This window comes from Lichenostomus cassidix, unplaced genomic scaffold (assembly GCF_008360975.1).
Source record: "Lichenostomus cassidix isolate B80296 unplaced genomic scaffold, HeHo_3.0 HiC_scaffold_33, whole genome shotgun sequence".
In the NCBI taxonomy this organism is placed as follows: domain Eukaryota; kingdom Metazoa; phylum Chordata; class Aves; order Passeriformes; family Meliphagidae; genus Lichenostomus; species Lichenostomus cassidix.
The window spans coordinates 4,223,747-4,238,525 of record NW_028147632.1 but is presented as its reverse complement, the minus strand read 5'-3'; the positions used below and the strand labels follow the sequence as shown (position 1 = coordinate 4,238,525).

The 14,779-nt window shown below is 59.9% G+C and overlaps 3 protein-coding genes across 4 annotated transcripts in view; 2 read left to right on the top strand and 1 right to left on the bottom strand.

The window, feature by feature from the left end:
- The window catches only part of ZBTB12 (zinc finger and BTB domain containing 12), a 67,574-nt gene that overhangs the window by 43,836 nt on the left and 8,959 nt on the right, over positions 1–14,779 (bottom strand). The gene's annotated exons all lie outside the window — the stretch shown is intronic.
- Positions 11–10,837, top strand: LOC146421626 (spliceosome RNA helicase DDX39B-like). Of its 2 annotated transcripts, XM_085047259.1 has the most exons (11): positions 11–29; positions 2,148–2,366; positions 3,039–3,166; positions 3,504–3,596; positions 4,474–4,657; positions 6,010–6,128; positions 7,729–7,860; positions 8,359–8,468; positions 9,173–9,317; positions 9,784–9,931; positions 10,539–10,837. In XM_085047259.1, exons 2-11 carry the CDS (start codon positions 2,156–2,158, stop codon positions 10,553–10,555), a joined length of 1,287 nt encoding a protein of 428 aa, XP_084903385.1. In that variant the 5' UTR covers positions 11–29; positions 2,148–2,155; the 3' UTR covers positions 10,556–10,837. The 2 variants fall into 2 exon arrangements, 1 of the variants encoding a protein (XP_084903385.1); XR_014848638.1 differs by lacking the exons at positions 11–29; positions 8,359–8,468; positions 9,173–9,317; positions 9,784–9,931; positions 10,539–10,837 and having other exon boundaries at positions 2,108–2,366; positions 6,010–6,509; positions 7,729–7,858.
- CUNH6orf47 (chromosome unknown C6orf47 homolog) lies at positions 12,783–14,668 on the top strand. Its single transcript, XM_085047315.1, has 2 exons — positions 12,783–13,017; positions 13,391–14,668. The coding sequence occupies exon 2, from the start codon at positions 13,397–13,399 to the stop codon at positions 13,883–13,885; it is 489 nt and encodes a 162-aa protein (XP_084903441.1). The 5' UTR covers positions 12,783–13,017; positions 13,391–13,396; the 3' UTR covers positions 13,886–14,668.

Genomic DNA, 14,779 nt, shown 5'->3' with positions numbered 1-14,779 from the left:
TTCTCGGTCGCGGCGGTCGCTTGTCTCGGGTGAGTCGGGCCGGGCCCGAGCAGCATCCGCCGCCATCGCCTCTCCCGCCGCCCATCGCCGCTCCCCGCCGCGCCTCCCCGCCCGCCCCGCGCTCCCCGCGTCCCCCGCGGCTCCCCGCGGCCGCCGCCGCCGCCCGGGAGGCTCGCTGAGGGCGCCGCCGTTGTGCGCGCCAAGATGGCGGCGCCGGGGGGCGGCGGGGGGAGAGAGCGGCGGCGGAGAAATGGCGGGAAGGGCGGCGGGGATGGCGGGGGGATGGCGGGGAGCGCCGAGGGGCGCAGAGTGCCTCCCGGGGAGGGAGAGCGGAGGTGGCGGTGCTCCGTGAGGGACGGGGGGCGGCAGAGTCCCGTTCTGAGGGGGCGAGGGGCGGCGGGGCGCCGGTATGAGGGGTGGAGGTCCCGTTATGAGGGGCGGAGGCGTTCTGAGGGGCAGAAATCCCCTATTTAGGGTCCCCCGCGGAGAGGCGATGATGATGCCGCGAGGGGATCGCGGGTTCTCGGGGGGTCGCGGCGATCTCGGAGCCCTCGGGGGTCCCGCGGCTGGTTTGTGGGGTCAGCAGCGCCGTGCTTTGGGGTCAGCAGCGCCATGCTTTGGGGTCAGCAGCGCCGTGCTTTGGGGTCAGCAGCGCTGAGTTTTGGGGTCAGCAGCGCCGTGCTTTGGGGTCAGCAGCGCCGTGCTTTGGGGTCAGGGGGTGTCTGACCCCCTCGTCCATCGGGATTTCAGGGCTGTCCGGCTGTGGTCACTCGGGGTCAGCCCTGGGTCCTGCTGAGCGGTCCCCTGTGGGTTGTAGGGGATTTTTGGGATATTCCAGGTGCTGCTGGCGGTCAGATGTCCAGCGGGGGCTTAGGGTGGGCGATGGACGTGCAGACCCCTTGGTGGTCTGCGGCGTTTTGGGGTCCTGGGGGGCTGGTGATGTCCAGATTTTTGGGGTCACTCGGTGCTGACCCTGCCCAGACCCTCTGGGCAGTGCTGGTGGCCTCGGGCCACTGCTGGTCACTCGGTGCTGACCCTGCCCAGACCCTTTGGGGTCAACTCTTGATGGTCATATGGGTGATCTTGGTGGTCCTGATGTCCTTTCCTCACTGTCCCTACCTGGATTTCTTTTGGGGTCAATTCTCGGTGGTCCCACACCATTTTGGGGTCAGTTCTCAATGATCCCACACTCTTTTGGGATCAATTCTCACTCCCTCCTCACTGTCCCTACCTGGATCTCTTTTGGGATCAATTTTTGGTGCTCTCTCATTGCTGATCCTGCTGGATCCATTTTGGGCTCAATTTTTGGTGATCTCAAACCCTTTTGGGCTCAATTCTCACCTCCTCGTCACTGTCCCTACCTGCATCCCTTTTGGGATCAATTTTCGGTGACCCCACACCTTTTTGGGGTTGATTTTTGGTCATCCCACAGGTGACATTGTTGGTCCTGATATCCTTTCCTCACTGACCGTTCCCAGATCCCTTTTGGGCTCAATTTCTGATAATCCCACACCATTTTGGGCTCAATCCTTGCTGACCCCAAACCCTTTTGGGATCAACCCTCACTCTCCTCCTCACTATCCATACCTGGATCCCTTTTGGGATCAATTCATGGTGATCCCACACTTGGATTCCTTTTGGGATTAATGTCCAGTAATCCCACACCCTTTTGGGCTCAGTTTCTGATGACCTCACACCCGTTTGGGATCAATCCTCATGTCCTCCTCACTATCCCTACCTGGATTTCTTTGGGGTCAATTTTCAGCAATCCCACACCTTTTTGGGGTCAATTCTCGCTCCCTCCTCACTGTCCCTACCTGGATCCCTTTTGGGGTCAATTCTCATCAATCCCACTCCCTTTGGGGCTCAATTCTCATCAATCCCACTCCCTTTTGGGGTCAATTCTCATCAATCCCACTCCCTTTTGGGGTCAATTCTCATCAATCCCACTCCTGTTTGGGGTCAATTCTCAGCAATCCCACTCCCATTTGGGGCTGTTTTGGGCTCACCCCTCACCTCCTCCTCACTGTCCCTACCCGGATCCCTTTTGGGGTCAATTCTCATCAATCCCACTCCTGTTTGGGGTCAATTCTCATCAATCCCACACCCTTTGGGGCTGTTTTGGGCTCACCCTCCGCTCTCCCCAGCCGTGGTCATGGCGGAGAACGACGTGGACAACGAGCTGCTGGACTACGAGGATGACGAGGTGGAGAACGCGGCGGGGGCCGACGGGGCCGAGGCTCCCCCCAAGAAGGACGTCAAGGGTTCCTACGTGTCCATCCACAGCTCGGGCTTCCGGGACTTCCTGCTCAAACCCGAGCTGCTGCGCGCCATCGTCGACTGCGGCTTCGAGCATCCCTCCGAAGGTGCCTGGGGAGGGGCCTTGGGGGGGTTTTGGGCGTACTGAGGGGGTTTGGGATGGTTCTGGGGGGGTTTGGGATGGTTCTGAGGGGGTTTTGGGGGTACTGAGGGGATTTGGGATGGTTCTGAAGGGGGTTGGGGGCTCCTGAGGAGGTTTGGGATGGTTCTGTGGGGATTTTGGGTGTTCTGAAGGGGTTTGGGAAGGTTCTGAAGGGGTTTGGGTGTGGATCTGATGGGTTTGGGAAAGTGCTGAAGGAGTTTGGGAGGGTTCTGAGGGGATTTGAGGGGTCCTGAAGGCGTTTGGGAAGATTTTAAGGGGTTTGGTGGGTCTTGAGGGGCTTGGGAAGGCTCTGGAGGGGTTTGGGAAGGTTCTGGAAAGAGTTTGGGGGGTCCTGAGAAGATTTGGAAAGGTTTTGAAGGCGTTTGGGGGATCCTGAGGGGGTTTGGGAAGGTTCTGAAGGGGTTTGGGGGTCCTGAGGGGGTCTGGGGGGTCCTGAGAAGGTTTGGGAAGGCTCTGAAGGGGTTTGAGTGTGAATCTGTCGGATTTGAGAAAACACTAAAAGATTTAGGAATGCACCGAAGAGCTCTGTGGAGCTCCTGAGTGCTTTTGGGGTCATTCCTGATCCTCAGTGAATGTCCAGTCTGTCCTGCTGACCCCTGACCCCTTTGTCCCCCAGTCCAGCACGAGTGCATCCCTCAGGCCATCCTGGGCATGGACGTGCTGTGCCAGGCCAAGTCCGGCATGGGCAAGACGGCCGTGTTCGTGTTGGCAACCCTGCAGCAGCTCGAGCCCGTCACCGGCCAGGTGAGGCAGTTTGGGGGTGGTTTTAGGGGTTTTTTGGGGTTTCTGGTGTGTCCTGGGGGTGTCACAGACCTCTGTCCTTATGTCTTCCCTGGTGATGTGTGACACACAGGGACTCTGGGGGTCTCAGGGTGGCTCTGGGGGTGTCACAGGTGGATTTTGGGGTGTCACAGAGCTCTGTCCCCATGTCTCCCCTGGTGATGTGTCACACATGAGGATTCTGGGGGTCTCAGGGTGGCTCTGCGGGTTTTTGGGGTGTCACAGGTGGGTTTTGGGGTGTCACAGGATGTTTTGGGGTGTCACACAGGTGTCACAGAGCTCTGTCCCCATGTCCCCCCAGGTGTCAGTGCTGGTGATGTGTCACACTCGAGAACTCGCCTTCCAGATCAGCAAGGAGTACGAGAGATTCTCCAAATACATGCCGAGTGTCAAGGTGGGTTTGGGGGCTCTGAGGGGATTTTGGGGGTCCTGAGAGGTTTAGGAAGGTCCTGAAAGGATTTTTGGGGTCCTGAGAGACCCCAGGTGGCTCTGAAGGAGTTTGGGGATCCCAGAGGCAGTTTTGGGGTTCAGATCGCTGACCCCCCCTTGAAAACAGTTCTGTTTTTTGGGATTTCTCCATCCCAGAGGCATTTTTTGGGGTTTTTCATGTGTTCTGGGGTTCCAGGGTGTCTCACTATGCCCACCCTGCAGTGTTTTTTGGGGGTCTGAGTATCAGAGCTGATTTTATTCTGATTTTGGGCTGATTTTGGGTTTTTCTGGCCCAGGTGGCAGCGTTTTTTGGCGGGCTGTCCATCACAGATGGTTTTTGGGATGATTTTGTTTTGATTTTGGGTTGATTTTGTGTGTTTTTTGGCTCAGGTGTCAGTGTTCTTCAGCAGACTGTCCATCACAGATAATTTTATGTTGATTTTGGGGTGTCTTGGGCTGAATTTGGGTGTTTTTCCCCCAGGTGGCAGTGTTTTTTGGCGGGCTGTCCATCAGAAATGGTTTTATGTCGATTTTTGGGGTAATTTTGGGCTGTTTTCCCCTCAGGTGGCAGTGTTTTTCGGCGGGCTGTCCATCAAGGATGATTCTATTCTGATTTTGGGGTGTTTTTGGCTGATTTTGGGTATTTTTTCCTCCCAGGTGGCAGTGTTTTTCGGCGGGCTGTCCATCAGGGATGATTTTATGTTGATTTTATGGTGTTTTTGGCTGATTTTGGGTATTTTTTCCCCCCAGGTGGCAGTGTTTTTCGGCGGGCTGTCCATCAAGGATGATTCTATTCTGATTTTGGGGTGTTTTTGGCTGATTTTGGGTGTTTTTCCCCCCAGGTGGCAGTGTTTTTCGGCGGGCTGTCCATCAAGAAGGACGAGGAGGTGCTCAAGAAGAACTGTCCCCACATCGTGGTTGGAACTCCAGGGCGCATCCTGGCCCTGGCGAGGAACAAAAGCCTCAACCTCAAACACATCAAACACTTCATCCTGGACGAGTGCGACAAGATGCTCGAGCAGCTCGGTCAGTTTGGGGCAAATTTGGGGCAATTTGGGGCTTTTTGGGGCTCTCAGGGGGTGGGGAGAGCATTGGCACCCCAATTTCTGCCCCCAAACCCCCATTTTCCCCAAATCTTTCCCCCCTAACCCCATTTTTCCACACAGACGTGCTCCAGGATGTGCAGCAGATTTCCCTAACCCTAATTTCTCTTTCTCTAACCCCAATTTCTCACCCCCAAACCCCTATTTTTCCCCCTAACCCATTTTCTCTCTGCAGACATGTGCCGGGACATGCAGGAGATTTTCCTAACCCTATTTTCTCCCCGCTAAACCCCAATTTCTGCCCCCAAACCCCATATTTTCCCCAATTTCTGCTCCCTCACCCCATTTTCTGCCTTGTAACCCTGTATTTTCTCCCTAGGCATGTGCCGGGACATGCAGGAGATTTTCCTAACCCCAATTTCTCTCTCCTAACCCCAATTTCTGCCCCCAAACCCCAATTTTTCCCCCATTTCCCATCCCAAACCCCAATTTTTCCCCCAATTTCTTACCCCAAAACCCATATTTTTGTTCCCTAACCCCATTTTTTCCCCCCAGACATGCGCCGGGACGTGCAGGAGGTTTTCCTAACCCCAATTTCTGCCCCCAACCCCATATTTTTCCCCAATTTCTCCTCTCTAACCCCATATTTTCCCCCCTAACCCCACATTTTCTCCCCCCAGACATGCGCCAGGGCATGCAGGAGATTTTCCTAACCCCAATTTCTCCTCTCTAACCTCAATTTCTGCCCCCAAACCCCATATTTCTGTTCTCTAACCCCATTTTCTCTCTGCAGACATGCGCCGGGACGTGCAGGAGATTTTTCTAACCCCAATTTCTCTCTCCTAACCCCAATTTCTGCCCCCTAACCCCATATTTTTCCCCAATTTCTCCTCTCTAACCCCATATTTATGTCATTTTCTCCCCACAGACATCCGCCGGGACGTGCAGGAGATTTTCCTAATGCTGATTTCTCCTCTCTAACCCCAATTTCTCACCCCAAACCCCATATTTCTGCCCTCTAACCCCAATTTTTGTCCCTGCAGACATGCGCCGGGACGTGCAGGAGATTTTCTAACCCTATTTTCTTCCCCCTAAACCCCAATTTCTCACCCCTAACCCCAATTTTTGTCCCCGCAGACATGCGCCGGGACGTGCAGGAGATTTTCCTAACCCCAATTTCTGCCCCCCAAACCCCAATTTCTCACCCCAAACCCCGTATTTCTGCCCCCTAACCCCAATTTTTGTCTCTGCAGACATGCGCCGGGACGTGCAGGAGATTTTCCTAATGCTGGTTTCTCCTCTCTAACCCCATATTTATGTCATTTTCCCCCGCAGACATGCGCCGGGACGTGCAGGAGATTTTCCGCATGACCCCTCACGAAAAGCAGGTCATGATGTTCAGCGCCACCCTGAGCAAGGAAATTCGTCCCGTGTGCCGCAAATTCATGCAAGACGTAATTAATTACCTCACCTCCTCCTCCCAGCCCCTCCCCCACCACCACCACCACCACCTCGCCCCTCCCCCACCACCGCCGCCGCCCCTCCCCCTCCTTGCGGAAGAGCTCTCGCGCCCCTCCCCCCCCTCGGTCATCGCCCTTCCTCCTCCTCCTCTCCTCCTCCTCCTCCTCGATTTTGGGGTCCATCCGGATGAAGATCCCCCCGAGCTCTGGGGGTCCTGCAGCCCCCCCGGGACTCCCCCCGGCCCGGACGGCGTTGAGGACTCGGCGGGAACCCCAAATTCGGCCACGGAGTGACCCCCCGGACCCCCCAGCGGCGGCGGCCGGAGCCCCGAAGTGACCCTCGGCAGGAGGCGGGGGGCTGGGCAGGGGGGCAAGGTGGGGGGGAGGGGCAGGAGAGCCCCGGGAGGGACAGGAGACCCCCGGAGTGGGGGAGGGGAGACCCCCGGGAGGGGCAGGAGAGACCCAGATTGGGGTGGGGGGATGGGGGGTGATGGGGGAAGGGATGTAGGGACACCACCGGGGGTGTGAGACTCTTTTGGGGTCTCAGTTTTGGGGTTTTCCAGACTTAATTTGGGGTCTTAGGGACAGTTCTGGGGTCCTTGAGAAGTTTTGGGGTCCTTGAGACTCATTTTGGGGTCAGTTTTGGAGCCCTTGAGAGTCTTTTTGGGGTCTCAGTTGTGAGGTCCTTTAGGCTCTTTAAGGCCTTAAGAGACACTTTTGGGGTCCTGGAGACTCTTTTTGGGGTGTTTGGGACAGTTTTGGAGCCCTTGAGATGCTTTTTGGGGTCCTAGGGACAGTTTTGGGGTTCCTGAGATGCTTCTTGGGGTCTCAGTCTTAGGGTCATCGAGGCTTTTCTCGGGCTGTCAATGTTGTAGTGCTCAGGACTCTTTTTGGGCTCCCAGGAGCAGTTTTGGGGTCCCTGAGATGCTTTTTGGGGTCCTTGATGACTCCTTTGGGACTTGGGGGCAGTTTTGAGATCCTCGAGGAGCAATTTTGGGCTTCCGGAGACTCTTTTGGGGTCTCAGGGGCAGTTCAGGCTGCCCAGGTGGCCTCAGGGGCAGTTTGGGGTTCCCCAGGTGGGGTTGGGGGCAGTTCAGGATGCCCAGGTGAGCTCAGGGGCAATTTGGGGTGCCCAGGGGAAGCACTTTGGGGTCCCCAGACAGTCAGGGATAGTTTCAGGGTTTGGGGTGCTAGGGGGGGCAGTTTTGGGGTCAGGGATAGTTATAGGATTTGGAGTCCCAGGGGGGCAGTTTTGGGGTCAGGGATAGTCTCAGGGTTTGGGTTCCCCCCCAGGCTGGTCAGGGGCAGTTTTGGGGTCTCAGGGGAGCAGTTTTGGGGTCAGGGGTAGTTTCAGGGTTTGGAGTCCCCCGGGCTGGGTTGGGGGCAGTTTGAGGTCAGGGATAGTTTTAGGGTTTGGGGTCCCAGGGGGGCAGTTTTGGGGTCAGGGATAGTTCCAGGGTCTGGGGTCCCCCGGGGAGGGTCAGGGGCAGTTTTGGGGTCAGGGATAGTTTTAGGGTTTGGGCTCCCAGGGGGGCAGTTTGGGGCAGTTTTGGGGTCCCTGCCCAGGCGGGGGCTCAGCGCCTTCCCCCCCCAGCCCATGGAGATCTTCGTGGACGACGAGACGAAGCTGACGCTGCACGGCCTGCAGCAGTACTACGTCAAACTCAAGGACAACGAGAAGAACAGGAAACTCTTCGACCTGCTGGACGTGCTCGAGTTCAACCAGGTGGACAGGGAGACCCCAAAATAGCCTGGAATACCGGGGAGACCCCAAAATAGCCTGGAATACCGGAGAGACCCCGAAATCCACCCCGAAATGCCCATGGAGAGAGGGGAAAATGTGGGATTTGAGGGGTTGGGGTGGGGGATCCTGGGGTTTTGGGGCTGTTCAGGGTTTGGGATGCACTGACAGCCCTGTTTTGGGGTCTCACAGGTGGTGATCTTCATCAAGTCAGTTCAGCAGTGTTTTGGGCATGTTTTTGGGGGTATTTTGGGGTTTGGGATGCTCTGACAGCCCCGTTTTTGGTCCCCCAGGTGGTGATCTTCGTGAAGTCAGTTCAGAGGTGTTTTGGGGTGTATTTTGGGGTTTGGGATGCTCTGACAGCCCCGTTTTGGGTTCCCCAGGTGGTGATCTTCGTGAAGTCAGTGCAGCAGTGTTTTGGGGTTTTTTGGGGTTTTTTTGGGGTTTGGGATGCTCTGATCACCCCATTTTTGGGTTCCCCAGGTGGTGATCTTCATCAAGTCAGTTCAGCGCTGCATCGCCTTGGCGCAGCTGCTGGTGGAGCAGAACTTCCCAGCCATCGCCATCCACCGTGGGATGCCGCAGGAGGAGAGGTGAAAAACCCCAAAAATAACCCCAAAAACACCCTAAAAACCAACCCTGAGCTCACCTGAACCTCCCAAACCAACCCTAAATACCCCAAAATCAACCCTGACCCACCCCGGCCATCGCCATCCACCGTGGGATGCCACAGGAGGAGAGGTGAAAAACCCCAAAAACACCCTAAAAACACCCCAAAACACCCTAAAAACCATCCCTGAGCTCACATGAACCTCCCAAACCAACCCTAAATACCACAAAATCAACCCTGACCCACCCCGGCCATCGCCACCACACCCAAAAAAAAACCCCAAAAAAACCCCAAAAACACCCCAAAAACACCCAAAACCAACCCAAAACCCCCAAACCACCCAAACCCCACACCATCCACCGTGGGATGCCACAGGAGGAGAGGTGAAAAACCCCAAAAACACCCTAAAAACACCCCAAAACACCCTAAAAACCATCCCTGGACCCCCAAAAACTTCATATAAACATCCCTGAATCCCCCAAACCTCCCCGAATTCCCCCAAAACCCCCTCTGCCCCTTCCCTGACTGACCCCAAACCAACCCTTAACCCCCCAAACACTCCCTAGAACCTTCTAGACCCCCCTGAGACTCCTTAGCCTCACCCCAAATCACCCCAAACACCTCCCTGGGACCACCCAGGACCCCAAAAAAGCCCCAAAATCCCCTGACCCCCTCCGTGTCCCGCAGGCTCTCGCGGTACCAGCAGTTCAAGGACTTCCAGCGCCGCATCCTGGTGGCCACAAACCTCTTTGGCCGCGGGATGGACATCGAGAGGGTCAACATCGCCTTCAACTACGACATGCCGGAGGATTCCGACACCTACCTGCACCGGGTGGGGCTGGGGGGCTTGTTTTGGGGTCCTGGAGGGATTTTTGGGGTCCTGGAGGGGCTTTCTGGGGTCCTGGGAGGGTCTGGGGGTGTCTTGGAGGGGATTTTTGGGGTCCTGGAAGGTGCTGACCACCAGGATTTGGGGCACAATGGGAACACGGCCAAGGATTCGGACGCTGACCTGCATTTCGTGGGGTCTGGGGGTGTCCTGGGAGGGTCTGGGGGTGTCCTGGAGGGGTTTTTTTGGGTCCTGGAAGGGTCTGGGGTGTCGTGGAGTGGTCTTGGGATGTCCTGGGATTTTTTTTAGTGTCCTGGAAAGGGCTGACCACAAGGATTTGGGGCTTTTTGGGGATCGTAGGGGTGGTTTCAGGGGTTTTTGGGGTCCCAGGGGTGGTTTCTGGGGATCCTAGGGGTGGTTTTGGGGTCCCAGGGGTTTTTGGGGTGCCACTGACCCCCGCTGTGTCCGGCAGGTGGCCCGAGCCGGCCGTTTTGGCACCAAGGGCTTGGCCATCACCTTCGTGTCGGACGAGAACGACGCCAAAATCCTCAACGACGTGCAGGACAGGTTTGAGGTGAACATCAGCGAGCTGCCCGACGAGATCGACATCTCCTCCTACAGTGAGACCCTTTTCTGGGGGGATTTTGGGGAGTCCTGGGGGGATTTGGGGTGATTTGGGGTGTCCTGGATATGGTCAGGAGCCATGGGGTGCAGGGTTTGGGGTGGACATCAACAAACTGCCCAACGAGATGGACATTTCCCCTACAGTGAGACCAAATTTTGGGGTCCCAGGGGGCTCTGGGTGGGATTTTTGGGGGTTCTGGGTGGGATTGCTGTAGTTCTTGGTGTTTTTTGGTGTTTCTGGGTGGTTTTTTAGGGGTTCTCGGTGTGTTTTGGGTGTTCTGGGTGGTTTTGGGGGTTTCTGGTTGGGTTTTTGGGTGTTCTGGGTGGCTTTTTGGGGTTTCTGGGAGTGTTGGGTGTGGTTTTGGTGTTTCTGGGTGTGTTTTTTGGGGGTTCTCTATGGTTTTTGGGGTTCTGGCTGTTTTTTAGGGTTTCTGTATGGTTTTTGGGGTGGCTCTGGGTGTGTTTTTGGGGATTCTGTATGTTTTTGGGGTGGCTCTGGGTGTTTTTTGGGGGTTTCAGGGTATTTTTTGGGTGTTTCTGGCTGTTTTTTGGGCTGGCTGTGTTCCTTTCCCCTAACCCCCTCCCCTTTTCCCTCTCCCCCAGTCGAACAGACCCGATAAGAGCCCCCAGGCCCTGCCGCCGCCGGGACCCCCCGCGACCCCCCAGTTCCCCCAACCCATCCCGGCCGCGGGGGAAGGGCTGCCCTCCCCCTCCCCGGGGGTTTTGTAGAAAAAGGCCTGAAAAGACAAAAAAAAAGAAGAAAAAAACGGAAAAAAAGTGAAGTTTCCCCCGTGTAGCAGCTGGGGGGAGGGGCCTGGGGACCCCCGACCCCCCCGGGACCTCCCGACCCCCCCGGCTGTACAATTTCTGGTTTTTTGGTAATAAAGTTTTGCCGGATCGGCTTTGAGCGCCTGGGGGCGGGGCTTGTGAGGGGGCGGGGCTGCAATGAATGGGCTGCCATAAAAGGCAAAAGGGGCGGGGCTTGTGAGGGGGCGGGGCTGCAATGAATGGGCTGCCATAAAAGGCAAGTTGGGCGGGGCTTGTGGGGGGGCGGGGCTGGGATAATGAGAAACCGTAAAAGGCGAAGGGGCGTGGTTTGGTGCTGGGGCGGAGCTTACTGGGCGTGGTTTGACAGCGAGCGGGAAACCGTTAGAGGGGGCGTGGCTTCAGGTCTCCCCTCACGGCGCGCCGCCATGTTGCCGGGTGGGCGGGGCTCGGGGTGGGCGGGGCTTGGCAGCGCTATAAAAAGCGCCGTGAGGACGTCGGGAGTCTCTTCGCGCCATGAGGAGGTGAGCGGGAAAGGCGTGGTGATGGTGAGGGGGGATTGGGGGGTTTTGAGGGGGATTGTGGCCTTCTGAGGGGGATCGGGGTGTCCTGAGGAAGATCGGGGGTTCTAAAGGCGATCAGGGGGTTCTGGGGGCGGTCGAAGTGTCCTGAGGGGGATTGTGGCCTTCTGAGGGGGATCGGGGTGTCCTGAGGGCCATCGGGGTGTCCTGAGGAGGATGAGGGGTTTCTAAAGGCGATCGGGGTGTCCTGAGGGGCATCAGGGGGCTCTAAATGCGATCGCAGGGTTCTGAGGGCGATCGGGGGTTTCTAAAGGCTGTCAGGGGTTTGTAAATGCCATCGGGTGGTTCTAAAGGCTATCGGGTGGTTCTAAAGGCTATCAGGGGTTTCTAAATGCCATCGGGTGGTTCAAAAGGCGGTCAGGGGGTCCTGAGGGCGATCGGGGCTCGCGGAGCGGGTTGGGGATCTCGGGGGAATTAGGGTTTCTCGGAAGAGGCGCTGGGAGGGTTCTGTGTCCCCATGAGGGGATCTGGGGTGGCTGGACCGCCGAGCCTGGGTGATTTCGGGATTCGCTGTCCCCTGGCTCTGTCCCCAACCCCGGGTGGCTGTCGCGGTGATGATGCCAAAGACTAGAGTCTCCGACCCCCCTGAGGACACCGCAGGCCTGAGCGACGCCCCCAGACCCACCCGGGAGGCTCAGTGTCCACCCTGGGGTCAGCCCGGACCGCTGGGTGACCTCACTGACCTCAGCCACCCCTTTCCTCCCCGCGCGATGCAGGTGCTGCTGACCGCCGGGACCGCGATGTCCCCGGTAAGACCCCCGGTGAGACCCCCGGTGAGACCCCCGGTGAGACCCCCGAGACCCCTCCGTCCCTCCGCGGCGGCGGCGGCGATGAGGAATCGGTTCAGTTCCCTGATCCGCCGTGAGGACACACTCGCAGCGCCCTGAGCCGCCGCCGCCGCCTCAGTCCCCATTCGGATCCCCCAGACCCCATGGGGATCCCCTTGACCCCATGTGAATCCCCCAGACCCCATGTGGATCCCCCAGACCCCATTCCGATCCCCCAGACCCCATTCGGATCCCTCAGACCCCATGGGGATCCCCTTGACCCCATGTGAATCCCCCAGACCCCATGTGGCTCCCCCAGACCCCATGTGGCTCCCCCAGACCCCATGTGGCTCCCCCAGACCCCATTGGGATCCCCCAGACCCCATTGGGATCCCCCAGCCCCAATTCCATCACCGCGACCCCCGGGATGGGGAATCCCCCATCGCTCCCGGAGCACGGGGAGTTCCCTGCGCCCTTCGCCCTCCTGACATCGTGTTTCTGTTCCAGCTCCGATCGACTCTTCGGCACGGACGGCGCCGCCGGACGGGGGGTGGGCGGTGTGAGGTGGGATTGGTGCGGATTTGGGTGAAATAAAGGCGATTTTGGGGCTCAAGCGAAGCGGCGCCGTTGTTTTATTAAGCCGCCAGGGGGCGTGCGGGGGGCGGGGCCTGGCGGGGTCACGTGCGCGCCGCCATCTTGGAGAGGGCGCGGCGCGGGCGCCATCTTGGGTGAGTGGGGGTCGCTCGGGGCGGGGGGGCAAAGCGGGACCCTCCCCCCCCCTGCCCGGGGGTCCCCGCGGCCCCGGACCGCCCCTCCCTCGCCCCGCCATCGCCCCTCCCCCGGGGAGCTCCGAGCGGCCCGGGCTGGGTGGACGCGGCGGCCGGAGGGACTCGGGACCCCCAATTGCCCTCCCGAGGGTCCTGGGAGCCCCCCGGGCCCATCCCCCACCCCAAATCCGGGTACTCCGAGGTGAGACCCCCGGGGGGGAGGGGCTGGGCGGGGGGAAGTCACCGGTACCCCTCGTGTGACTTTGGGGGGTCACTGTCCCTCTGTGTCCTGGGAGAGTCACTGTCCCCCTCTGTCCTGGGGTGGTCATTGTCCCCTCCCGCCCCGCACGTGACTCTGAGGGTCTCCCTGTCCCCCGCACGTGACTCCGGGGGTCTCCCTGTCCCGCCTGTCCCCCGCACGTGACTCTGGGGTGGTCACTGTCCCCCGTGTCCTGAGGTGGTCACTGTCCCCTCCTGCCCCTCATGTGACTCCGGGGGTCTCTCTGTCCCCCCAGTGTCACTCCGGGGGTCTCCCTGTCCCCCCGCGCTCCCCTGACGCTGTCCCTCTCCCGCAGCCCCCGATGTGGGCTCTGGACCCTCCCTGGGGCCGCGGCCCCCCGCCGGACCCCGCCGCGCCGCCGGAGCCGCTGGACATCTGCCTGGCGCTGGCGCGGCACGTGTTCGACCTGGCGGTTCGGGGGTCTCTGGGGGCGGCGCGGGCGGCGCTGGGGGCGCTGGGGCTGCGGGGCCGGGGCGGCGCGGGGGGCGCCTGGCTGCAGGGCGTGCTGGCGTTCGCGGCAGCGGCGGCGGGGCTGCGGGCCGTGCTGCGGCACCTCCTGCCGCTCGCCGCGCTCTACGCGCTGCTGCAGGCGCTGGTGCTGCTCGCCAGCCTGCGCGGCCACCCCCGAGACCCCCGAGACCCCCGGGCCGCCGCGCCCCCCGCCCCGCGGCAGCGCGCCCGGGGAGACCCCGACGGGCGGGAGCCGCCCGAGCCGCCGGAGGAGCCCCCGACCGAGTGGTGGGACCCCCCGAGCCCCGGCCAGGGCAAGGAGAGACCCTCCCCGCTCTAGGGGAGACCCCCGAGGGGCTGCGGGTCCGGCTGGACCGGCGGGGTACCGAGTGGACCACCGGGAACGGGAATGGACCACCGGGAACTCTAATTGACCACCAGGAACACTAATGACTGCCGAGAGCCAGCAATAACGGACCGGCGGGGTCCCGAGTGGACCACCGGGAACGCCCTGGGATCCCCCTGGACCACCGGAAACACTAAAGGACAACTAGTAGCCAACACTAAATGACCACCGGGAACCCCCTGGGGTCTCCCTGGACCACCGGGAACACTAAAGGACCACCTGGAGCACTTCATGGAGCTCCGGGAACACCGAGAGACCCCCAGGACCCCCCGGAGCTCCTCACTGGGAACACTCATGGACCGCCGGGAGCACCAAAGCACCACCGGGACCACCGGGACCCCTCTGGGAGCTCCCCTGGACCCCCATGGACCACCGGAGCCCTCGGGCTCTGAGACCCCCGGGAGCCCCAAATCCCCCCTGAGGGTGGAGCCTGGAGAGGCCACGCCCACAGAGCCAAGGCCACGCCCACAGCCCTTTCGGAGACTCCGCCCACCGTTAACCCTCCGAAAACGCCTCCCAATGACGTCACCGTACAGTAGCCCCGCCCCGCTGCCACACGCACACCGAAGCTCCGCCCACTGTGATTGACAGCTCCCTCAGGCTTCGGGCTCCGCCCACTCCCGCCAGCTCTGCCCGCGCGCCACCCCACCGGCGGCCCCCCCTCCCCTCCCCTTCCCGCCGCGGTTTTTTGGTAAATAAAGGCGATTTTGTGTCTCCGCGGGCGCTGTCGGTTGCGGTGAGGCGGGCCGGGCCTGCGCGGCCTTCCCGCCCGCTCCAAACATGGCGCCGCCCTCAAGCAAAATGGCGGCGGCGGGAGCGGCGGGGCGC

Bases quoted from the DNA above. Each gene is read 5' to 3' on its own strand.
- LOC146421626 (XM_085047259.1), top strand. From the start codon at position 2,156: ATGGCGGAGAACGACGTGGACAACGAGCTGCTGGACTACGAGGATGAC. The intron at 2,367-3,038 runs GTGCCTGGGGAG...TTTGTCCCCCAG, and splicing joins CTTCGAGCATCCCTCCGAAG to TCCAGCACGAGTGCATCCCT. The intron at 3,167-3,503 runs GTGAGGCAGTTT...ATGTCCCCCCAG, and splicing joins TCGAGCCCGTCACCGGCCAG to GTGTCAGTGCTGGTGATGTG.
- CUNH6orf47 (XM_085047315.1), top strand. From the start codon at position 13,397: ATGTGGGCTCTGGACCCTCCCTGGGGCCGCGGCCCCCCGCCGGACCCC.